The 24,258-nt window shown below is 52.0% G+C and overlaps 1 protein-coding gene across 8 annotated transcripts in view; it reads left to right on the top strand.

The window, feature by feature from the left end:
- Window positions 1-24,258, top strand: part of RAB11FIP3 (RAB11 family interacting protein 3) — an 81,254-nt gene that overhangs the window by 35,266 nt on the left and 21,730 nt on the right. For 7 of the 8 annotated variants that reach the window (XR_011524649.1, XR_011524650.1, XR_011524647.1 and 4 more), the window contains 3 exons: window positions 4,445-4,538; window positions 13,211-13,299; window positions 20,638-20,849. Coding sequence is in view for 4 of the 8 variants with exons in the window: in XM_070567229.1 (XP_070423330.1) it covers window positions 4,445-4,538; window positions 13,211-13,299; window positions 20,638-20,849 (395 nt within the window). In the remaining 4 variants the exon portion in view is untranslated. Of the gene's footprint in view, window positions 1-4,444; window positions 4,539-13,210; window positions 13,300-16,769; window positions 17,076-20,637; window positions 20,850-24,258 lie in introns of those variants that run through there. The other variant, XM_070567230.1, reaches the window with a different exon arrangement.

The following is a 24,258-nucleotide window of genomic DNA, read 5'->3' as shown; positions in this document are numbered from 1 at the left end:
TTGGGCTTGGAGAATGAGAACCACCCCCAGATCATCAGCAACATGAAAGTTGATTTATTCTCCAAATTATAAAGAAAATATAGTTAAAGTGGACTTTAAAAAATAAATACTTTGCGGGGCTGGCCCAGTGGCATAGTGGTTAAGTTTGCGCACTCTGCTTTTGCAGCCCCAGCTTCCCAGGTTCAGATCCCAGGTGTGCACCTAGCACTGCTCGTCAAGCCACATAAAATGGAGGAGGACTGGCACAGATGTTAGTTCAGCGACAATCTTCCTCAAGCAAAAAGAGGAAGATTGGCAACAGATATTAGCTAAGGGCCAATCTTCCTCACAAAAAAATAAAAAAATAAACTTTGGAAAAAAAAGTTTAAAAAGTTAAAAAATACTTTGATTCATCCTTGCTTATTCTAACATGGTTACATATAAAAGCGCCTACTCCTAGCTAATGATTTGTTTCAAAAGCATTGGGTTAATGTTTCAGAGTGAACAACTTGGTACTTTGTATTCAGTTAGTAGCTTCTTGTTGAAATCCTCAGGAATCTTCAGGACACAGAGGCGGCTGTGAATTCTGGGTTAGGTAACTCTTAGGTGCCCGGCAAGCGTCTCACTAGACAGCATGTGCTTTAGGAATGAAGGCTCTTGTGAGATGAGTAGGGAAGTGTTGTACAAAGAACTCCCATTCTGTTGTTTCAAGAAGTCAGCTGACGAGTGGACCTGAGAGCCTGGTGTCTCAGTAACACGCAGGGCCCCTCGGGGGACGGGTGGTGGGGGACGGGGAGACGCCTCCCTGGCTCGAGAATCCTGGGCTGTGGGGTCAGTCAGCTGGAGCTGGTCCTGTTCCAGTCTGGTTTTATGTTACCTGTCGTCAGCAGATGGTGGTGGGGGCTGAAGGTGGTGGTGTCTGCCCACCTGCCTGGTAGACAGGACGCCAGGTGGGTGTTTGTGGATGGCATGGGTGAATGGGTCTGGCCTCAGCCAGGGGTCACGCCCGCTGATTCTCCACCTTTGAAACGCCCTGTCTACACCCCATCCCTAAGTATTCACATGCTCCAACCATCCTGCCTTTTGGGGCTTCCTGTGTGGTCGTTTCCTCCTTTTGTGGTCTTCTCGTTCGCGCCCCATCTTTGCTCTCTTTCTTTCTTGCTCTTCTTTCCTCTTTTTGTCTTTCTCTCTCTCTTTAAGGTTTTCATTATGGAAAAGTTCAAGCCTATACAAAAGTAGAGAGACTAGTGAATGCCTCCCCAGGACCCCTCCCCAGCCTCGGCAGCTCTCAGTCATGGCCAGTTGGTCACATGTATGTGACCATGTATGTAACGTTCATGTATGTGTTGCATGCTTCCATCAGGAGCAGGTGGTATCTGTCTTTTTGTGCCCGTAGAGGCACCAAGGTCCTTGATTGTGTCCATTACTTCATTGGGATTGCAGGATGGTGAGGCTCCAACCCCAGCATCCTTCTTCATTTACAGTTCCAGCTGGAATACTTCCCCTCATCTACTGCTGCTTGCCCACGTTGCAGTTTTTGTGGGAAAGGCAGGCTGCTGTTGATTCTTCCCTTTGTGTCAGTTTTCACAATGATAAAGTTCACTAGTGTTCACTAGTGTCTTGCAGTGATGGCCAGGTATTCTTTGACTGCAGCTGTGCCTCTGTGATTTGCTGTGTCTCAGCCCACGGTACTTCTTATTCTCGCCCCTGTGCGTCCCGTCTCGTTGTGGGCTGTGCGAGCCTCTTCAGGTTTCTGAGCTCTTTCATGTGGCCTAATAAGTCTGTGAGAGCTTCTTTGCCATCAGGCGTGAGAAGATGTTCTAGGCTCACCTTGCATTTCTCCAATATCCTCGTTCCTTTTAATGGGAAATGGAATTTAAATACCACCACCTGGGTGCTGGGCGTGCTCACTGTTATTTGGACAGAATTGAAAAGTTTTTGTTTTTAATACATCATGAGTGAGACTTCATGGTGATACTTAAAATTCAAATTCCGGGGATAGGTGTTTGCCCAGCTTCTTCTGCCTTACATCATTTTTGCCTTTTTCAATTATGTTGTGGATCCCAGTTCTCAACAACACTTTGAATGATGGAATTAGGATATTCTTCATTGCTTCGTGTTGCTACCGAAAAGTTGAATGATAATCTAATTTTCTTTCATAAAGTCACTTGATTTTTGCGTAGCTATTCAAAGAATTTTTTTTCTTTTCCTTTGAAGTCCAAGAAATTCTCCAGAATAAGTCTTGACATAGGTCTTTGGGGGTCGGGAGTTGGTATTCTTAGATGCCTGATGTATTCTTTCAATATGCAGTTAAATTTTTTTTCTTAAACATTAGCAACTGAGCTAATGTCTGTTGCCAATCTTCTTTTTTTTCTTTCTTCTTCTTCTCCCTAAAGCCCCCCAGTGCATAGTTGTATATTCTAGTTGTGCGTGCCTCTGGTTGTGCTACGTGGGACGCCACCTCAGCATGGCCTGATGAGCAGTGCCATGTCTGCACCCAGGATCTGAACCGGCGAAACTCTGGGCTGTGGAAGCAGGGCACATGAACTTAACCACCCTGCCATGGGGCTGGCCACTAATTTTTTTTTTATTTTAGGGAAATTTCCTTAAATATAGTTTTAATATTTGCTCTATACCTTTGATTTTTCTTCTCAAGGACTTCTGTTATCCATATATTAGATCTTCTTTGCCTTACTTCAATATTTGTCACTTTCTCTTGAATCCTTTTTTTTTTTTGTGAGGAAAATTGGCCCTGAGCTAACATCTGTTACCAATCTTCCTCTTTTTGCTTGAGGAAGATTGTTGCTGAGCTAGCATCGGTGCCATTTTTCCTCTATTTTGTATGTGGGATGCCGCCACAGCATGGTTTGATGAGCGATGTGTATGTCCGTGCCCAGGATCCGAACCCGCAAATGCTGGGCTGCCAAAGTGGAGCACGTGAACTTAATCACTACACTGCCGGGCCAGCCTCTCTTGAATCCTTTTAATCTCTCTATTCGTTTAATTTTAAAGAGCTTTATTGAAGTATAATTTCTATGCCATAAAGTTTACCCATGGTGAGTATACAATTCAATGAATTTTAGTAAATTTATAGAGGTATGTAGTCATCACCACAGCCTAATTTTATGACATTTCCACACCCCCAAAAGATCCCCCGTGGTGTTTGCAGCCAATCCCTGCTTCCACCCTACAACCCCAGGCCAGCACTGATCTGCCTTTTATCTCTGTAGATTTGTGGTTTCTGAAAATTTCCTGTAATTGAAAGAATATAATTTGTAGTCTTTTGTGTGGCTTTTTTGTTTAGCAGAATGTTTTTGAGATTCATTCGGGTTGCAGTGTGTGTCAGTGTTTCATGCCTTCGGGTGGCTGACTGGTAGTCTGTTGTGTGGGTAGACCGCATTTTGTCCGTCCCTCAGTCAGTGGACATTTGGGTTGCTTCTGCTCTTTTGCCGTCATGACGTTTGCGTACACATCTTCGTGGGGACATGTTTTCCTCTATCTTGATACTAAGAGCGGAGTTGCTGTGTTGGATGGTGAGCTTAGGGTTAACTTTTTGAGAAACTGCCCAATGGTTTTCCAAATTGGACAGACCATTTTATATTCCTCCCCACAATGGAGAAGGCTGCCGTTTCTCCACGTCCTTGCCAGCACTTACTGTTCTGATTCCGAGTGATGCCTCATTGTGGTTTTAATTTGCGTTTCCCTGAGGACTTACGGTCTTGAGCTTCTTTTCAGGTGCTTATCAGCCATTTGTGTATCTTGTTTGATGAAACATCTGTTTCAATCTTTCGCCCAGTAAAAAAACCTTTTCTTGTTGGTCTTCTTGTTGAGTTGTAAGATTTCTTTGTACGTTCTGGATACAAGTCCTTTATCAGATATATGATTTGCAAATATTTTCTCCCAGTCTGTCTTATCTTTTAGTTTCAGTAGTGGTGCTTTTTGAAGCACAGAAGTTTTAAATTTTGATGAAATCCAGTTTATTTTTGGAAATATAAATGTATCTTCTTTCTGAAGAGCTTCCTTCTCTGTAACATCCATGTGTGAATGACCCTGCTTACTTTAGATGAATTTTGACGACCAGGAGGACTCTGCACAGCTGGGGAAGCCTCTCGGATGAAGGGGCGGGTCTATGCTGTGCATAATTATCTGGACACTGGTCAGAATAATACCTAAAACTCTGACACTCTCTTCACAGTCGAGAAGCGTGGCTGTGGACTTCTGAGGGCAGGGTCTGTGTCTGTGGTTCACGGCCCCAGGTGCTGTTGGCAACTTCTTCCCATGATGCCACCTGTTCTCTGAAAGGAGGGAGTTGGTGGCCATCAGGTCAGAGGAGCTGGTGGCTCTTCCTGTCAGCACTGCAGCTTGCCAGGGGCTACTTTTCCAAGTGTGGTGAAGGTCAAATGAATGACCCTCCCGCTCCAATCTTGTAAAGGCTTGGGTAACATATTCGCACTTGCAATTGCAGGTGAAGGACTTAACAAAACACTTGGACCCCAGCGGGCTCGGCGTGGTCAGTTTTGAAGACTTCTACCGAGGGGTCACGGCGATCAGAAACGGAGGTGAGTCACCCCTGTGTGTTTCTGTTGCCTCCCCTCCTAAGCTCCAACGCTGGCCTCCCTTCTCCCTCAGCCTCCCCTGTGCGTGAGCCTCGCTCCTTAGACTCCTTTTGCCAAGTTTAACATCTTCCCTTCTCCTTGAAGCTCTGAATAGCTTGAGTTTCAGGATGCTCTCTCTCCTTTCCTGTTCACTGCTCCTCACACACCTGCCTTCAGAATTGACTGACTTGGCGACTCATCCATAGTGTTAGAAAGCTACTCCCCTATCCCCAAGGTTTTTTTAATGAAAACTTTCAAGCATACAAACTGAAAGACTGACCCAGTGAGCGCCCGTGTGTCTGTTTGCCATCTGCATTCCACGGGCAACATTTTCCTGTCTCTGTCTATCCTCCTGTCCGTCCAGCAATCCGTCTTATATTTTAGTGGGATGCATTTCAGATCAGTGTGCTCCCATACGCTTCACTCTGAACACATCAGCATGTGTGTCAATCACTACCTCACATTCTGTGTTTGTTTCCCATCTTTTTTTGAGTAAAAATTTACCTACGGTGAAATGCACAAATCCTAGGTGTGCCATTCTGTGTTTTGACAGGTTCTTGTGCCTGGTAATGTCAGTCCCTATCAGAGGATTCTCAGCACACAGACAGTCCCCTCCCTCCTATGGGCACCTTGTTTGCTGCTTTCTGTGGGCACAGATCAGTGTGGCCTCTCGTGGACTTCGTGTGAATGAGACCTGCGACCTGTGTTCTTGCGTCTGGCTTCTCCCTGTGTGTGGGGTCTTGAGCTTCACCCTCGTTGTGTGTTGGGAGCCTGTCTTTCTCTGCAGAGTATTGCTCCATGGGCGCTTGTCCCACGTTTTGTTTATCCATTCTCCAGATATGCACACTTGTTTGGGGCTAGTACATTTCCAGCTTGAGGGTTTGTGGATAATGCTTCCAGTGACGTTCGCATACAAGTCTTTGTGCGAACACGTTTTCATGTCTTTGGGGGCTATGCCTAGGGGTGGGATGCTGGTCGAGTGGGTGTAAGCTTAGTTTCTTACAGAACGGCCAGATGCTCTTCAAAGTGACCGTGCCATTTCACACTCTCACCAGTTGCCTGCACACTGTCCTTTTCAAATCAAATTCTGGAGCTGTGACTAGACCTTCCCTTCCCATTCCCCATCTTCAGTCAGGTGGTGTGGGGGTGTCTGTGGTGGGAAGGCTCCAATCGCAAGCTCTTTCCCTCCTTCCCGCACCTCGTTGGACAGAGAGAGGGATAGGCAGACCTTGGCGAGACCCACAGTCTTTGAGTGGGGCTGGGCCATGGATCCCCTTGACCCTGAAGTCTTAGCAGTAGTTGAAGGTAGAGTCACCTCTTTTGTCTGTCCCCTTCCCAAAATTATTGCCCCACAGTGTCACATAGGGGCCAGGTTTCCTAAAACACCAAGCCCCCGATGGCCCTGGGGAGCTTTCTGTGTGTCCTGACTTGAGTGTGCCCGTTTGTTCTTTCAACAGTCAGTCCACGCGCACACATGATGAGCACCAGTGTGGCCCAGGGACCCCGTGGTGAATGGACAGCTGGGTTCCTTGTGCATACTGAGCATGTGCTGTATGCGGGAGTGGGCGGGAGAGGTGCTAGCAGTGTGGCAGGTGGGGGCTGAGCTGAAGAAGCGAGGACCAGCTCCGAGGAGGGCCTGCTGGAGCAAGGCCTGGTCCAGGTGAGGGAGTGGCCCTGAGGCCTGGGTGAAGAGCGCGGGCATGTGAGGGCAGAGGCTGCAGGCCCCAGGGGCTGTGGGGAGGGTGCAGCCCCCTTCTAGCTACGGGGTCCTGCAGAGAGACGCGCAGAGCCAGTGGGCAGGAGCCCCTCGGGGGGAGGTACCGGCCGGGGCTGGGTGAGCTGAGCGATGCCATCTTGGTGTGGGCTGAGGACGAAAACCCTCAATGACCTCTGAGTTTCCAGGCTGAGAGTCAGCAGGCTGAGACTTGCACATCTGTGTCTATATCCGTGTGGCTAAGAAGTTGTAATTCTTAAAGGGTTTTTTCAGGTTAGGTATACAATTAAAACACAAAGGTTTTAAACCTTCACCCTTTTGCACAGAGATTTTTGTGGTGACTTCCTGCACATTTTGGCTTCTCCTCCACCTCCAGCGCCTTTTGGCGGCTTCCTGAGGGGGGCGCCCTCTCTCGCCCCATGGTCGGCACTTGTGCCAGGCCTTCCTCCCTCAGGGCCCTTCCCTGGGCCGCTGCAGCTGTGCCCAGGGCCCGGGAGATGGCTTTGCCCTCCAACAGCTTCCATCCATCAACCTCGGGAAGCTCTAGGTATAAGCTTTTTTCCCTTAGTTTTAAAAATCTACTATGATTTCTTCTTTGACTCATCAGTTATTTAAAAGTTATCCTAATTTCTAACTGTGTTTTAAAATCTCGTCCTTAATTTCAAGCCTAATTGTGTGTGATGCTCAGAGGATGGCATTTCTGATGTGGATTCTTTGATCCTCGTTGACTGTGATCGGTGGTCTGCTATGTGGTCAGTCTTTCCGTGTGTGCTGTGTGTGCTCGGCAGCGAGCTCACTGTCTAACTGGGGCACGTGGGCAGGCGTGTGCCCCACTCGAGACTCCCCGTGTGCGTCTGCTTGACCTCAGTCACGGGGAGGAGTCGTGAGTCTCCCGGGCAGGGGCAGCGTTGCCAGCTTTCGTTTCAGGGAGCTTCGTTTCACCTCCACTCTCATGTAACAGATCAGCCAGGCTTAGGCTTCTGGTCGACAGTGATGGAGCCCAGTGAGCTCCAGAGCTGGAGGGTCGTAGAGGAGCCCTCGCTGCTCTGCCTGAGGGCCTGGGTGGAAAGGTGACAGGTGCGTGGAGGCCAAGCCCCAGACCCCAGGAGGCAGTTACTGTTGCTAGGAAAACAGGGAGCCATAGGGAGGCAAGACATGCTCCTGAAGTCCTTCTTGGCCCAGGAATGAACGATATTTTACACAGTCATGAAAATTAAACAAATTGAGTATTTATGTAACCAAAGATTGGGACTTACCATTTTGGAAGATTAGGGGAGGGTAGTTAGGGAGGGGTGTGCCAAAATCCTCAAGTACCATACCAGGACATCAGTAGAAAGTTCTAGGATTCAAGGACTCATAGGAGTCATGTAGAAGCATGGAGAGATATAGGACAACAAGCTGAGGGGGCGAGGGCTGCCGTGCCGGCGTCAGCCTGTTGGCACTGGCCGTTTTCCAGCCGTGGGATGAGCAATGGGCGTTAAGTGAGCCAATAGCTGTAAGTGCCAGCTGTTGGGACTGTCCCTCTTGTCACAGACAGTGACCGTTTCCCTGGGTGACTGCAGAAATTCAGGACGCTGACCGCTGTGCGCAGGCTGTGTGACCTTACGGACAGAGGGACCATAGTGTCAGCGTGTGCTCTGGGCCTAGAACCTGAGGGCTGGCAGGGCTCCTCACTTTCTGGCAGGTCGAGATGGCTGCCTCGGGCTCCGGCGGCTGAGGAGCCTGATCCCTCTGAAAGGTCTAGCAGGGAGCAGTGGGGAGTGGCCGGGCCCGTAGGTACGGGCAAGGAGGAGCCCAGGGTCCTTGCCGGCGAGAAACAGCGCTGGGGCCGTTGATGTGGGTCTGAGGCCCTCTCCAAGCCAAGTCCCTGATTCTGTCGCCGGCTGCTGGCTGGTCTGTTCTGATGGGCCACGGTTAGTGCCAAATGGAGCCAGCTCAGCTGTAGCGGTTCCCAGGGGCGTGACCTGGGAGGTCCCAGCCCTTGGCCTCAGGAGTCGGAGTGTGCTCCTGGAAAGCCCGGGCAGGCGCCATCCTGTCTCCTGGGCTGGTGATAAAGCTTTATTACCCCTTGGGAGTAGAGCACTCTGGCTGTGGGCCTGTGGGCGAGGGAGGAGAGCTGGCGGCTGCTGACCCCTGTGGCCATCTCATGGGTTGCATGTGTCTTGAACTTGAGGAACTTAAGGAGTGTGTAGGTAGCGAGAGAAAATGGTCCTCTGCGAATGGCCTGTCTCCTTCCCTAATGATTAACTATCCACCATGGGGCACTAAGGGGCCTCCGCCTGCACCCGCCACCCACCCTCCCTCCTTTTTGGCTCTCCCACTGCAGCAGGGGCGCCCTCTGTCCTTCCAGGGCTGGCAGATGGGAGCCCCACACACGGCCGTGGGGGCTCTGGGGCTCTGCCTGTGAGGAGCTGGCCAGGGACCTTCTGTCGCCATCCAGAGTTCGCTCCAGCTGCTGCTGCGTGTGGGCTGCCTCCTGGCCTGGCCTCTGCTGGCTCCCCTGGCCTTCTCACCTGGTCTCTCCCCATCCCCACAGCACCTGGTCTGGCTGTGGTCGCTTAGTTCTAAGTCGGGAGCAGCCCCCTTGATGACACTTGGCTAAAGTTCTGCCTCGGGCTGGCCCACACACACTGGTAAGCCCCATGGGGGTTGTTTGAGTGTCATTATTTTTGCATTCTTTTTGATAAATATTCCCACTTTGATTTAATTAAAAGTGCAAACCTCCCAGCCAGTCCTGGCATTCACGGGGATGCTCCAGGAGGTGGTGCTGTGTCTTTCCAGTGGCGAGAACACCCTGGAATAGAAGTGTCCCCAGAGGGCAAGGCTCATTCTCCACGTGACGCCACATCGTGGGGTACATTGCAGGTGGTGTCCCCTCGGTCCCGAGTTTGGCCTGCGCAGAGCAGACCCCTGCTGCTGAGGTGAGGTGGCGGGCCCTGGACACTGGGGGACAGTCTGCCGCTGGGGTTTCTGGTCGAGGGGGCTGTGGGCAGGGTTGGTGACCCACCCTCCCTCCTTTTTGGCTTTGCTGGGGCCCGGGCAGCAGATGGGGCAACAGGGTCCTTGAGTGGCCTGGCTCGGGGGAGCTGCACTGATGAGAGCTCGAATCAGGCTGGATGGAGGGGCCACAGCAAAGAGGGGCACAGCTGAGACCTGTGCGGGCCTGGACCATCCCAGGCTCCCAGGACCCTGCGCGAACGGGAGTGCAGAATCCCCTGCCCTCGGGAGTGGGCCCTCTAGTGGAGGACAGCCCACAAACAGAGGGGCCGGACAGCTAGAAGGGGACAGGAGCTCAGGAAGTGGTGAAGCTGGGGGTCAGGGGGCCTCCCTGAGAAAGTCTGGGAAGGAGCAGCAGGGTCCCAGGGGGAGGCGCCTGAGGGGCAGCCGGCACGTGCAGGGCATGGGGAGGCCAGTGGGCAGGTTGGGTGACCAGTCAAAAGATGGAGGTGAGGGCAGTGGGCTGCAGCTAGGCTGTGGGCGCTGTGGGAGGACTTGGCCTTCTCAGCAGGAGGCCTCAGGGTCGGTCCCCAGGCTCCTGGGGGCTGGTGTGTGGGGCGGCCTGCAGCTCCGCGCCTGCTCGGCAGCACTGTCTCTTGGAGCCAGTGGGCTTGGTGGGGCAGTGCTGCCTAGTGGGCTCAGGCAGCTGGCTTGGCTTGGCTTCTTTGGTAGTTTGACTTTGTCACTTAACTTTTGTTAGTAAAGGAGGGTGAAAATGACATGGAATAAAAGCAAGTCAGAGATGGTTTTGAAATGGTTGTCTCGCAGCATTTGGAAGCAGCACAACTGCCCGCGCTGCGTTCCCTGAGGTTCACTTCGGGTCCTGCCTCCACTGTGCATGCTGGCCGCACAGCCTGTCTGTCTGTAGACTGACTCCGCGTCGAGGAGCGGCACAGCAAGCGACACGCGTCTTGACCCAGTTTGCAGGAAAGTGCAAGGAGATTCTTACTGCCTCAGCCAGAGGCCTTGTTTCAGGAATAGAATGAGATAGGGAGGGAATTGTTACAAATAGGCCACTGTGCTGGCTCACCCCTCCCTGCAGGCTCTGCGAGAATAAGGTAAATGCACGTTAAAAACTTCCCCTTAATTGAAAATTGTTTTGGTTCTTATAGAGAAAACTCCTAGAAGAATGATGTGTAGTTCCCATCGAGAGTGTAACAACACCAGTCACATTCGTGTCTCCCTCTCTGCCGTGCGGGGCAGACTCCTGGAGCGTTTACCTCCACTGGGATCTGAGCACGTGTCCGCTGTGTCTGAAACCATGGGCTGTGCTTTGAGAAACTGAATTCTTTTTTGTTTAAGATTTTTTTTCTCCCCAAAGCCCCCCGGTACATAGTTGTGTATTTTTAGTTGTGGGTCATTCTAGTTGTGGCATGTGGAATGCCGCCTCAGCATGGCCCGATGAACAGTGCCATGTCCGCGCCCAAGATTCAAACTGGCAAAACCCTGGGCTGCTGAAGCGGAGCGTGCGAACTTAACTACTTGGCCACGGGGCCGGCCCCAAGAAACTGAATTCTGTGTTTCAGTTTTGGGAAGTGCAAGCAAGACTGTTAACATTCAAAAGGGGAAAGATAGGCCAAGGACAGTCTAGTCTTCTATAAAATATGCGTGCGGCCTCAAACAGCACTGGGGTAATTGGTCCTCGCCCACTCCCTTGCCTCAGAAACCGGGAACTCTGTCCACAGCAACCCTCTCCCCCGTCAAGGAAAGCACATGGAGTCCTGCTGAGGTCCATCTGTCCCGAAGGCCCACACCTCCCACGTGGGCATCCCAGCGCTGCAGCCGGTGGGCGGGCAGCTAGTGTGGGTCCAGAGGGCAGGGCTGCTCCGCTCTGGGTCGGGCCTGCCATGCCCTGAGGCTCCTTCACTCTGGCCACAGTCTGACCCCCTCAGATACAGTCACGTTCCCAGGGAAAACAAGAGAGAACAGTAGCAACGAAAGTGCCCACGGTTCTTAAAACAAAGGCCCAGCAGCGCTGCATTGGCAGCGGCGTCTGATAACACTGGGTCCTGAGTGTTTGAGTCGCACACTTGTTGAGGGGAAGCACCGTTACTCTGTTTGAACTGAGAGAGCCCTCTAGAAACAGGGCAGACAGCTGCATCCGGCTCTTGCTCTGTAGGGAGGGTCTTTCAATGTCCGTGCTCCCTTCCCGGTCACCCAGGCTGTCGTGGTGACCTCAGACCCTGACCCTTCAGAACCCAGCAGGGGGCTGTGGTGGCAGACGACAGAGTTTTCCCCACGTGTCCAGATGCCAAAGAAGAGTGTCCTGGACGAGGAAGCCAGCGTTGACCGTTTCAAAGTGCTTTCCCAGGAGGTCCAGGGGAGCTTGCTGTCCCATTTGGCCTGAAAAGACTCCACTTCACTTTTTGAATAGGCGATTGATGTTATGTTAGATTGTGTGGGGTATGCCAAATGAGTAACTGACATGTCCCAGTGCCTGATATATTTTAGACAAGCAGTCACTACTATGATCCGTTTTCTGCTCACGATGCTCCACACCCAGTGTGTGGGTCTTCCTCACCAAGCAGTTCTCCAGTTCTCTGTGGACGCCACCCGGGTGTCCTACGATTTAATTCATTGTGATACCAAATGCTGGAGTTAGCACAGACCCCACTTCAGGTGCCCTGGTCACCACACTTGACTGCCAGTCTGGGTTCCCACGACTCTTCCTCAGGTTGGGTAATTTGCTTGAATAGCTCACAGAAGCCAGGGAAACACTTTGCTCACTGTACCAGTTTATTATCAAGGCTATTATAAAGGCTACAAGTGAAGAGCCAGATGAAGAGGTAAATAGCAGAGATCTGGAAGGGTCCGGAAGGCGGGGGCTTCTGTCCCTGTGGAGTTTGGGGGGCACCACCCTCCCCGCATGTGGATTGTTCACTAACCTGGAAGCTCGCCAAACCCTCTCATTTGGGGTTTCTTATGGAGGCTCCCTTACATAGGCATGGTTGGTTAAGTCGTTGGCCGTTGGTGATTAGGTCAGTCTCCAGCCTCTCCCCTCCCCAGGTTAGAGGTTCGGGGTGGGCTGAAAATTCCAACCCCTTAATCACATGGTTGGTTCCCCTGGCAACCAGGCCCCCACCCTCCCAGAGTCGCCTGTTAGTGTAAACCCAGGTCAAATTAAAAGGGGCTTCTCTCATCCCACCACTCAGGAAATCCCCAGGGTTTTAGGAGCTCTGTGCCGGGAATCACACAGAGACCGAATGCATACTTCTTATCTGACAAGATGACAGTAGTGCGACAACACCAGGAAACGTACACATCTTCCCTCACTTGCATGCCCTTTGGAACGTGCTGCACCTGGACATTGCTGCGAGATTGTGGGTGCCGGGCCCGTCCCCACAGAAGGAGGCCGCTGCTGTGGGGACTGGTCCTGTTTGAGAAGTCATGTCTCCATTGCTTTTGTCAGAATTGCGTTCTGTCCATCATGAGAAGATAGATTTTCCTTTAAACTTTTTCTTATTATAAAATTAAACGTGTATTGTAGAAGATAAAGTTAAGCAAAAAAAGAAAAGCAAAACTGCCCTTTAGTCCAGCACCAGGGACAAATGTTACTTTGGTATCATTTCTTCATACCGACGCCTCTCCAAACACGTAGAAATTTTTTAAAAACTTACGTCTGGCACCTAATGCTTTCTAGAGCCATCGGCAGTGTCACAGAGCTTGGTGTCCCACCTTTTTTCTTTCACGGTGCTGTCCAGCTCTTGGACGAATCAAACCTTTTATCGTTTGGCCTCCACAGCCCCCTCAGAACTCGGAGTGTTGTTCCAGTGGGGACCCGCCTTCCAGTCTCGCCACACCGCTTTCTTCTCGGGGGTACCCCCGGCCAGTCCGCGGCCCACTCGCTTTCACCACTCCTGCACCTCCCCTTGGCCCCCCTGGGGAAGGTCTGGGTGGCCTGCTGAGCCTGGTCTTCTCTTTGCAGATTCCGATGGCCAGCTCTGCGTCGCGCCAGCCCAGGACGAGGCGCCACCAGCCTGCTCCGATGAGTTTGACGACTTTGTCACCTTTGAGGCAAGTGGGTTTCATGGGAGGGCTGAGAAGGACTTTGACGTTGCTTCTTCCTTTAGCGCTCTAAACCCTGCTTCCCTCAGTGTCCCCAGGGCATCTCTAGAAAGCGCGTGGAGGGCCTGGCAGCGTTCACTCTCCGGCCATGCATGCTGGTGGCACTCGTGGCCGTGGTGGTGGCTGATGTGGCTGCCCCAAGTGCTGTGCACCCAAGGCCGTGGCAGGAGACCCCCTCGGGGCCTGTTGTCAGCAGAGGGATGGGCTGGCACTTGGGGCTCTCTGGTGATGTTGCTGTCACCTTCTGCCAGGCCACCGAGCAAGGCCAGAGCAGGGGACACGTCGGTTTCGTTTTATCAAATTGCAAACCATTTTCTGGGTCTAGGGACATTTCACTAGCACCTCCCCCTCCTTCATCCCCTGCCCCCGTATGACTCCAGGGCCGCTGTGGTCGCATCACCCATGGTTGTGGGTGTCTTGTCCTCTGCCGCAGCAGGGAGAAGGTCTGCGCGCACGGCCACAGGAGACGGGCTGCCGTAACTGCGTCCCCCAGCTGGGGGCAGATGCCAGGAGAATCTGAGTGGCTGGAGCTGGCGTTTTTTCTTTTCTAAAAAGACGCGAGTCACCCTGAGCATTGAAGAGCTGTTGGGAAGGCAGTGGGGACCTCTCGCCCTCGGCCTTCCGTTCGTTGCCCAGCGAGGGGCGAGGGGAACAGGTTGGGCCTGAGGCCTTACACTTCAGTCCTCTGCCCCTTGGCTCCTTTGTCAAATGAGAAGCTGCACAGAATGGCTGGTGAAAGCCCCTCTGAGCTGAGCACTAAGGTACCACCGGATTCCACCGCTTGCCCTCAGTGTCTCAGGTCCCTGCTCTGGGAAGCTGCCCCAGGCGTCCAGCAGCCTCAGAGAGTGCAGGTCCATGTCCTGACTGTCTAGCCAGCGCAGAACCCAGGCCACCTGGGAGTGTTCACCCATCACAGCTTTGTCCCAAAGTATCAGCAGACCTGAGCCCCCGAGGGCAGGGCCCACCCGTCTTTGTCCCCCGTTTGGCTGAGGTTGGTGTCTTCATCCTGTGTTTAACCCAGGAGTGCCAGGCTCGGTCCTGGCATATGGAGGTCAGGTGCCCAGCTAGCACTTGTGCTGGCTGCGAGGCACAGTATGGCTGGGCGGGGGCCTCGGGTGTGCAGGACTGACATGTCAGCTTTCCAACAAACAGTCAGACCCCGTGACCATGAAGAGGCTGCTTTTGTGGCCTGCATAGGGCCCAGCTCCCTTCACAACGACGCGTGGAAGGCCCTTTGCGTTTTGACACACCTTGAGTTTTCCAGGAATGCATCTAGGTCAGGGGCAGAGCCGCCTTCTCTGTTCGGAGTGTCTAGGGAATTGCGTTCCCCGCAGTTGTAGTTGGTGAGTATCAGGCCCTTTATCGCGTCTCCTGGCAGAGTCAGGCCTGCGCAGTTATGTACTAGTACTCCCGCTTTATCATCCATGTCTTTCGTTTTATTCCTCTTATGTTTCTGTTAGGGCATTACATCGATTTTTTATGTTTATGTGTAGGTGGGAGTAGTGGGTTGAATGGTGGTCTCTCAGAAGATCTGTCCACCTGGAAATGAGCTCTTGCTGGGCAAAGTGGGTCCTAAATCCAGTGATGAGTGTCCTTAGAAGAGAAGGGAGGTGACACACAGGGGAGAGGCGATATGAGGACGGAGCAGAGGTTGGAGTGATGCGCCACAAGCCCAGGACCCCCGGGAGCCACCAGAAGCCGGACAGGCAGGAAGGACCCTCCCTGGAGCCTCCGCTGGGCTGACCCCTTGATTTCCAACTCCTGGCCTCCAGAACCGTGGGGGGCTACGTTTCTGTTGTGTTAAGCCCCCAGTTGATGGTAATGCGATATGGCAGCCCCAGGAAACGCATTCAGTGAGTTTTGTTACTTGGGATCATAAAGAGGCATCAACACATTTGTACTGAAAGGGGCCCTTTGGTCTGAAAGGGTGAGAGCCACTGGTGTGGGCTGCCTCCCGAAGCCTGGGCTGAGCGGGCAGGGGTGCTGACCCACCCCGGCCCCTCCTGTCCTCTGCTGGTGGACCCCGCAGCTCTGGTGCTGGGCCTGTGGGGTGGGCTGGCTCCCTCCTAGTGCTTGGTGCCTCTGGGACCCCAGCGTTTCAGAGTATGAAAGGAGTGCTGCTCAAGTTTCTGGATCCTAGTTTTTTCAGAATGGAGGAAACATTTCTTTTTGAGTTTTTTTGGTCACTTTAAAAAAATTTAATAGGCTTTATATTTTAGCAGTTTTAGGTTTACAGAAAATGGAGCAGATAGTACAGAGTTACCATTGCATCCTCCCACGCACGCTCCGACTGGTTCCCCATCACAAACGTCTTGCAGTAGGTGATGGTACATTTGTTGTAACTTATGAACCAATATTGATACTTTGTTACTAACTGATGTCCACAGTTGACATTAGGGTTCTCTTTTGGTGGTATATGTTCTATGGGTTTTGACAAATGTGTATGACATGTATCCACTGTTGTATTATCATACAGAATGTTTTCAAGGCCCTAAAAGCCATCTGTACTTCCCTAATTCTCCCCTCCCTCCCGACTAGCACCCAGCAGCCACTGATGTTTTTACTGTCTCCGTGTTTTGCCTTTTCCAGACCGTCATACGGTTGGAGTCACAGACCATGTGGCCTTTGCTGACTGACTTCTTTTGCTTAGATATACGTTTAAGATTCCTCATGTCTTTTTATGCTTTATAAGGTTTTTAGATGTAAGTTTTAGGGGAGTGGAAGTAGGTACTGTGAAATTTATAGAAAGATTGCTCCTTTTTTAAAAAAGCTTGCACATCATGTAATCTTAAAAAGCCAGTAAAAATATGAGCGGAGAGTGTGCGTTATCTCCAGATGTCACATGTGGAGATCTCTGCCCGTGATCTTCTGAGATAAGTAAGCTCTGTATTGGTCTTCTGGCTGGGCACACGACGTTGGTCAGGGGTACCCTGGGTGGTTAACTATGATGCACTCCTGCTCCCAGGTCCTGACGCTCCTGAGTTTCCCCTGAGCTTGTAACAGAACTCCCAGGAGAAAATTACTGATGTGGAGTTTCTGAGAAGAAGGTGAGGAGGTGAGGGGTGAATTAAGGTTTGTCCCTGGTGTTCATGGGATGGGAAGAAGCTCCTCATCTGAGACTCTGAGCGAGGCAGGGGATGAAGTGCAAGTTTCCCAGGATTTTTGGAAGGGCGGTGGGAAAGTCACAGAGAGATCAGGTGCAAACAGGGACAATAAGAAATGTGCCTCCTGTGCCTTCTTTGTCCCTCCCTCCTTCTCCCACTCGCGGCATCTAGAGAAGAGAGCTGCCTTCATACAGTGACGGGGAAATATGTCCTGTGCAAACTGTTATCAGAAAGGTTAGAAAGTCAAGAACAAAAGCTGTTTTGTTTTGAGATCTGACTAAACTGCTTGTTAAACACTCAGCGAGGACACTTCCTGAACTTTGCCCCCTCCTTAGCCAGCACAGCAGAAGGTTTAATGGAGCGTGTCTGGGAGCAGGTTAAACTTTTTTCGAGGCAGGGATGTACCTTCAGGTGAACACATAGGTTTTGCAGAAACCCCAGCAGAACTAGCAAGAAGGAAGGCCACGTTGTTGTCGATTGAGAGAAGCCAGCCACTGGTCTGGGCGGAAGTCCCCATCTTCCGACACGATGGGGAGGCCATCTCCAAGAGCACTCCCTTCCCGGAGCCAGTGTGCGGAGCCAGGCCTCAGCCTGTGAGGCTGCGCGGGCCAGCGTCTGAGGGTAAGAGGAGGCTGCACCACGGAGGGACACGGGCTCACAGTGTTTCCAGCAGTCAGTTTCCCTTGGAGGGACCTTGACCTGGATGGTGGGCACCCCAGGCAGGGTTGGTCACACCTGAGTTCCTCGCTGATGGCTCAAACACAGACTTCCTTGTCTGTGCATGGGTGATCCTTGGTAAATGGTGATGGTAACGTTAACACAGAGGGAAGTTTTCTAAGATGCACTTCGATTTTCAATGAGTTCATCTTAACATGTGTCATTTCTAAACATTTTAAAGTTGATAGCATAGACTCCTGGGCTTCTGAGCAAAGCTCGGTCCGGTCGGGTGGCAGATATGAACCCATGGGGCATATCTGTGAGCTGTTCCTGTGTCTGTCCGGTAGACCGTGGTGAGTGTGCACCATGCTGTGTGAGCTGTTCCTGTGTCTGTCCGGTAGACCGTGGTGAGTGTGCACCATGCTGTGTGAGCTGTTCCTGTGTCTGTCCGGTAGACCGTGGTGAGTGTGCACCATGCTGTGTGAGCTGTTCCTGTGTCTGTCCGGTAGACCGTGGTGAGTGTGCACCATGCTGTGTGAGCTGTTCCTGTGTCTGTCCGGTAGACCGTGGTGAGTGTGCACCATGCTCTGTGAGCTGTTCCTGTGTCTGTCCGGTAGACCGTGGTGAGTGTGCACCATGCTCTGTGGGCTGTTCCTCTGTGCGGTAGACCGTGGTGAGTGTGCACCATGCTGTGTGAGCTGTTCCTGTGTCTGTCTGGTAGACCATGGTGAGTGTGCACCATGCTGTGTGAGCTGTTCCTGTGCCTGTCTGGTAGACCGTGGTGAACGTGCACCATGCTCTGAGATGATTTTTTGCCTCTCTTGGAGGGCAGCTGTTTACCCAACTGCCCTGGAAAACCCCCTGGCTTGCTGACATTTATTCATGGCAGCCTTGACCAGTAAAAGCTGATCCTTTGGGTGAGCGGCCGGGGGCGGGGGGAGCACCTATGCAATGACTGTCCCTGTCCTCCTGGCCCACTCAGCCCTCTTGGGCTTCATCCTGGGTCCTGCTCACTGAGCCGACAGTCCCCTGTCCCCTTGGGGCCACTCCATGTGCCTGCAGGCCGCTAGGAAGCTCTGGGTAAGAGGCTGTTTACTGCCCACACCCCCACCAGGGTGTCTGAGTGTTTGTAGCAGTGCTGTGGGGATGGGACCTCCAGGACCCCGTTTGTTTCTAATTTGGGGCAAAGTAAGGAGTAGATGCAAACATACAGCCTTTTTTGAAGTGGGAACCATTCATTTCTGTGTGACTCTCCATCAGTGCAGGAGGAGTGGGTTTGCTTTAGAATGAGGAGTTGAGGTGGGAGGCATTCGCCCTCCTGTCTGTTTACAGGCTGGTGAGCTGCCCAGGACTGAGCATGGGCATGCCCCTCTGTGGCCATTGTTTGTGTAGCGTCTGCCTCACGTCCCCGTGTCGGTGGGGAGTTGCTTCCATCCTGAACTGTGCTGTCCAAGCTCTAAGGAAGCTTGTGCTGCAGCCCCAGCCTCAGCCGCACTATTGATGGGAGCTCCCTGTGGGTAAAATTAACAAGCCCAAGTGCCCGGCCCTCCTTCCCTTTCTCAGGGGCAAACACTTAGCTTGGCGTTAAATCAGTTTGCTCTTAGAAGTGCTGAGCTGCCCATCGAGGGCATGGAGTCCATGCTGGTGGGAGCGGAGCATCCTGCATCTGTCAAAAGTGCCAGCTGTTGGCTTTTTAAAAGCTGGCCTCGAGAGTCAAGTTCTGTTCACTACAGGAAACCATCTCAGAGGGTCTCTGCCTGGTGCAGGTTGGGGTGTGTGGGCCCCGCCTGCTTCCTGGTCTGAGGACTGAGAGATTGAGGTGAGGGAGTCTCCATAGGACCGTCCTGCAGACAAAGAGCAGTGTTCTTTGAGGAGTTTCCGGCTAAATCCGGAATAGCTGATCTGGTCTGTGGCTATTGTTTGGAGTCAGGGGGAGCTTTCCTTGTGCTCTCGGGTGATTCTTGGGCAGTACCCCCATGTGAGTGTGCAGTGCCACCCCTCAGAGGACAGCAGGAATTGGCTAGGGATTTTGTGCCTGCTCTGCTGTGCCACCCTCTACGGGCCCAGCTTCTGGCAGACTGCGCCTGTCTGGCCCGGACAGCCCGTCTCTGCCTGTGCTGCCCGCAGGTGGAGTGACCAGCCGGCCTGCGCCTGCTCAGTGACGGTGAGCAGAGCTGGAGGGGGCGCCTCTTCAAGTGACTCTCTGGTTTCAGATTTTGAAGTGAACATTTTTTATGAATTTCTTAGTTACCTTAGGTTCAAGGAAGATTGGGTTTTCCCTTTGAAATATAGATGCTGTCACTGAACACCTGCAGTAGGTACATCTCATGTCATTCCCTACTTCATTCCAGCTTCACAGGTGGCTCCGCTCACCAGTGACACGTGAGCCCACAGTCTTTCCGTTTCTGATCCTCACCTGCCTGTGTGGTCTCTCTTGATCCCATGTGGTTGTGATGAGAGATCAGCATTTACAACTCCACTTTACAAATGAGGTAACAGGGCTCGGGGTGGTTGAGTCGTGTGTCCAGGATCACGCGTAGACCGAGAGTGGACCCTGAGCCTCTCATCGGCCGTAGCCGGCTCCCATGGGCTCGGGTGAGGATCCTGAGGGGGTGTAGCCGGGCAGGGCCCTCTGGTCGCCCTCCAGGTTAGCCGTGGCCTGGTGACCTTTTGTTACCGCAGAGCATCTGAGCACTGTCCCCCTCTCCTGATGCCAGAACCAGAGCGCAAAGGGCACCTCTCTCCAGCTGCTTTTCTGAAATCTTATTTGTTTGCAAATTGTTAACCTCAAAATCTTCTGAGCATGAAGTGTTTTGGCTCCTTTACCTAACCAGTACAATTGCATTTTAATTAAAGTCGAGATTATAAGTTGAAAAAATGGCCTGTTTAATGGTTCTTTAGTTTCATTTGTACAACCCACACGTATTTGCAGTCTACTATATGCCAGGCACTATGCTAGGCGCTGGGTCCATGAGAGTGAAAACAAAGACATGTTTAGCAGGAAGGTGGACATTTAACCGATGAACATAATTCATCGGTTAAATAATTGATTAATTAGCATTTTGAGGTTAGACCACATAATTGAATTTCAAAGCCATAGCCTGAACATATGTAACGTATTGATGATGACTTTTTAATTTAAAAAGGCATATTCTTACACTGTGGAATGTTAATTCTTTGGATACAAATAATTCCAATGTTGGAAGCCAAAAATGGGTAGTTCTGCTGGGGTTTATTATAACACGTCGGGATGCTTTCTGTCTGTTTTAGGTATATTTATGTAACTAACAAAAAATTACTCCAATAGTTTTCTCTGCTCCTGGACATGTGCCTGTTTTTCAATTTCTAAATATCGAATTGTTTTGTAAGCTGAAGTTTCTGCTTAGAAATGTAGTGGGGACTCCTCCCTGCAGTGGGGACGACCTCACGGTCTCTCCATGCCCACAGCAGTGCTCTTACTGTGCTGCACCCCACACGGGTGTACTCTTTCCCAGGGGCCGGACTGACCCTTGGCGCTCTCTCCTAGGCCAACGAGGTAACAGACAGCGCGTACATGGGCTCCGAGAGCACCTACAGCGAGTGCGAGACCTTCACCGATGAGGACACGAGCACCCTGGTGCACCCCGAGCTGCAGCCTGAAGGGGACACGGACAGCGCGGGTGGCTCGGCCGTGCCCTCTGAGTGCCTGGACGCCATGGAGGAGCCAGGCCACGGGGCCCTCCTGCTGCTCCCAGGCAGGTCTGTGCTCTGCCTCTGCTCGCTGGGACACCGTGCAACGGCTCTGATGGGCGAGGCGGGTCCATGGAGGGGTTTGTGTCAGAGAGTGGTTTAGAATCGTGAGGGGGCCTCCAGGAGAGTGTGGACCCTGCAGTGAGGCCTCCAGTCCAGGTAACAGCCCACACCCAGTGGCCCTGAGCATACCTGGTCACAGCTGACCTCCCTATCTGGGGCTGCTCCTCCTGCAGATGACACTGGCTGTAAGCATTGCACAACTTCTTTGGCTGTTGAGGTAGAAATTGTGGGAGAAAAACTTGGGCTCAGTCTTTTGGGTTTTGTCATCACAGTTCTTATAAACCAGGGCAAGACACGGTATTCAGGGAATGTCTTCCTGCAGGATCTGAGAACCCCTTAATCTTCACAGTACCCCTAGCTAGGCCTGCTCTTCTCATCTCCCCCCACGCCCCGCCCCAGGTGCGTCCCTGCATTTGAGGACCAGTGAGGGGAGGAGGCAGGCTCGGGAAGTGCCACGGGGCCACGTGGACCCGAATGAGAGCTCGTGGTTTTGCCCTGTGCTGCTGGGGAAGCCACCCTGCTTGGCAGCCTTGGAAGTGGTTTGGTTTTATTTTGCTTATTTTGTTTCATTGTGGGGTTTTTTTGCCCTCACAGGGTTTTTGGTCTTTTCTCTTTAATTGGAGTGTTCCACCCTGATTCGTGAGCACCCCTGTCTAAGTGTGCGGACGCGCCCGCAGCCGTGACCCCCCCACCCCCAGGTGCCTAGCTCCGCACAGCAGCCTCCCTCTGCCTGGTTTTGTCCCACACTAAGTGTCATCACACAGTGGGCACCCTTTTTACACCTCGCTGCTTTCACTTCATATTGTGGCTGTGAGAGCCATCCACATCTTTGTTCACAGTTGTAAATTGTTTACTTCCGTTATTAGGAGAGCATTCCATTGTGTGGATATGCTGCAGCGTTTTAATGTACTGTCAACAGCATTTGGGCAGTTTACAGTTTTGGGTTTTTGTTTTTGTTTTGTTTTGTCTTTTTGAGGAAGATTGTCCCTGAGCTAACATCTGTTAGCCACTCTTCCTCTGTTTTATGTGGGATGCCGCCACTGCATGGCTTGATGGGCGGTGCTAGATCTGCGCAGGGATCCAAACCTGTGAACCCTGGGCTGCCAAAGCGGAGTGCAAACTTAACCACTACGCCACCAGGCTGGCCCCCTACTGTTTTGGTTTTTTGAATAAAGCTGCTGTAAACATTACCTGTCTTCTGGTGGCCTGGTTTGTGCCCAGGAATGGGATGGTGGTGCACCTGGAGCACGCACGTGTGCTTTGTTACTGCACTTACTGCAGTTCAGTGACAGGGAGGGGAGGGTCGCTGCCCGTCCGCCGGCTGCCTGTGGGGCTCTGCTTGCTCCAAGCACCTGGCCTTGTCTGCTTTCTCGTGTTTGTTTTCTGGGGGGCGTGGGGTGGAGCATCCGTGCGGGATAGTTCTCATGTTCACTTCCCAGGTGACCCATGAGGGTGAGCACCCTTTCTTGCGTTTATTGCCCATTTGGAAATCCTCTTTTGTGAAGTCTCTTACCCATTTGTTTATTGCAGGGTCTGCAAACTTTTTCTGTAAAAGGCCAGATAGTGAGTGGTTTTGGCTCGCAGGCCATGTGGTCTCCGCGGCTACGATTCCACTCCGCTGTTGAGGCGCGAGGTGGCGCATAGATGCACGCTCGTGGTTCTGTCCCAGTCCTGCTCCACCAAACAGGCCACGGCTGGGACCCGGCCTCTGCCGTTTTCTTCCTGACTTGTAGGCGTTCCTTGTCTATTTTGGGTGTGGGTCTTTGGTCCAGCACGTGTATCAGAGGTGTCTTTTTCCAGCTCCGTGGGTCGCCCTTCCACTTTCCTCATGGTGCCTCTGAGGAACTGATGTTTTTAATGCTACTTCATTCAGTTCATCCATTTTTCCTTTGGGGTCAGCGCTTCTGTGTTCTAAGAAATCTTTGTTTACTCCACATCACCATGTTTACTTCTGCTTTCCTTTAAAAACTGTCTTGTTTCACCTTCACATTCAGATCTGCGATTTCTCCATTACTGATTTTTTGGGTGTGACATGAGGTAGGGGCCATTTTTCCCATGTGGATGTCCAATCGACTCAGCCTCATTTTTGAAAAGTTTCCTCCTTCCTCCACTGTCTGGGTGTCGCCTAGGTCCCACGAGGTGGCTGACTGTGTGGCCTGTGTCTGGACTGTCCACTCTGTTCTGTGTGGTGTCTGTCCACTCTTGGGTCAGCACCACGTGTCCTTGCTCCACCCTTGTCATAAGTCGTGCCGGCTGGTGGTGTGTGTCCTCCAGCCTGTGCTTCACGGTCACGGTGCACGTCTTGGCCCTTTGCGTTTGCACGTGGATTTTAGAATCAGCTTGTTACTTTCTGGAGAACAGCACCTGCTGGGGTTTGGGTTGGGATTGTGCTGGATCTGTGGGCGAATTTGGGGAGAATCAACATCTTCGTAATATTGGGTCTTCCGGTCTTTGGATGCAGTGTCTCTCTCCATGTATTTGGCTTTTCTTAAGTGACCTCCTGGTGGAGGTGAGGTGGGATATGTATCCACGTTGGGCCAGGCAGGCCCTTGGGCTCTGCTGGGACCTGGAAGTACACTTTCCAGGGCACAAGCCCAGCGTGCGTGGAAATGGAGCATGAAGCAAAGCCACTCTAGGTGCCTTGTAGTGATGGAGAAGGAGACACCACGACAGTCCAAGCGTGAGGATAAGACACAGAGGGGCTGGCAATGCTCCCTTTGTTGCTTTCTTATCAGTGTTTTTCAAGGTAATAAGCTAAATTTTTCTAATTAAATTTAACTTGATTCAAGTAATCAAAGAAAGCTGAAGAAATGACAAATCTGGGAAATCATCCTGAGGTCTTAATTTTTCTCAGGAAAGTTTCAAACTCTAGGCTCTTGTGCTGCATAACACACTTGCCCTCGTGATTTGTCGAAATCATGTTAATGTCCAATTTGAGGAATATTTTCTGTTTTGAAAAGCTTATCAGTGGCAAGGATGCTGACTGTAAGCTAATGTCACTGGTTTTCTGTCGACTCAGTACGGAATCGCCATCCGGTTCCCTAACAGCTGCGTGACCCCCGGCCCCTCATTGTGACCCGTGGGGCCCTTATTGCTCTCCCGGGAGACATGAGGAAAACTCTCCCCTGGGAGCAGCAGCTACAGGGAGGCTGGGCTTTGTGCCTGCCCTCTTTCCTTCTGAGGGAATAGCAGGCTTTGTCCTTGCAGCCCCAAGGACGTGGGTGCTCCAGGCAGGAGGGGCTCCCGCAGTGACTCACCCTCCTCTCCGAGAGCAGTTTTCTCTCCTGGGGTCTGGGCTCATTGATAAACAAGCAGCTAATCTGACAAAACGGAAGATGGAGTCTTCTTGTGTGTG

The sequence above is a fragment of the Equus przewalskii genome, chromosome 12 (assembly GCF_037783145.1).
Source record: "Equus przewalskii isolate Varuska chromosome 12, EquPr2, whole genome shotgun sequence".
Taxonomy (NCBI): domain Eukaryota; kingdom Metazoa; phylum Chordata; class Mammalia; order Perissodactyla; family Equidae; genus Equus; species Equus przewalskii.
Note: the sequence above shows the minus strand (reverse complement) of the source record. Positions and strands in the feature narration are given on the sequence as shown.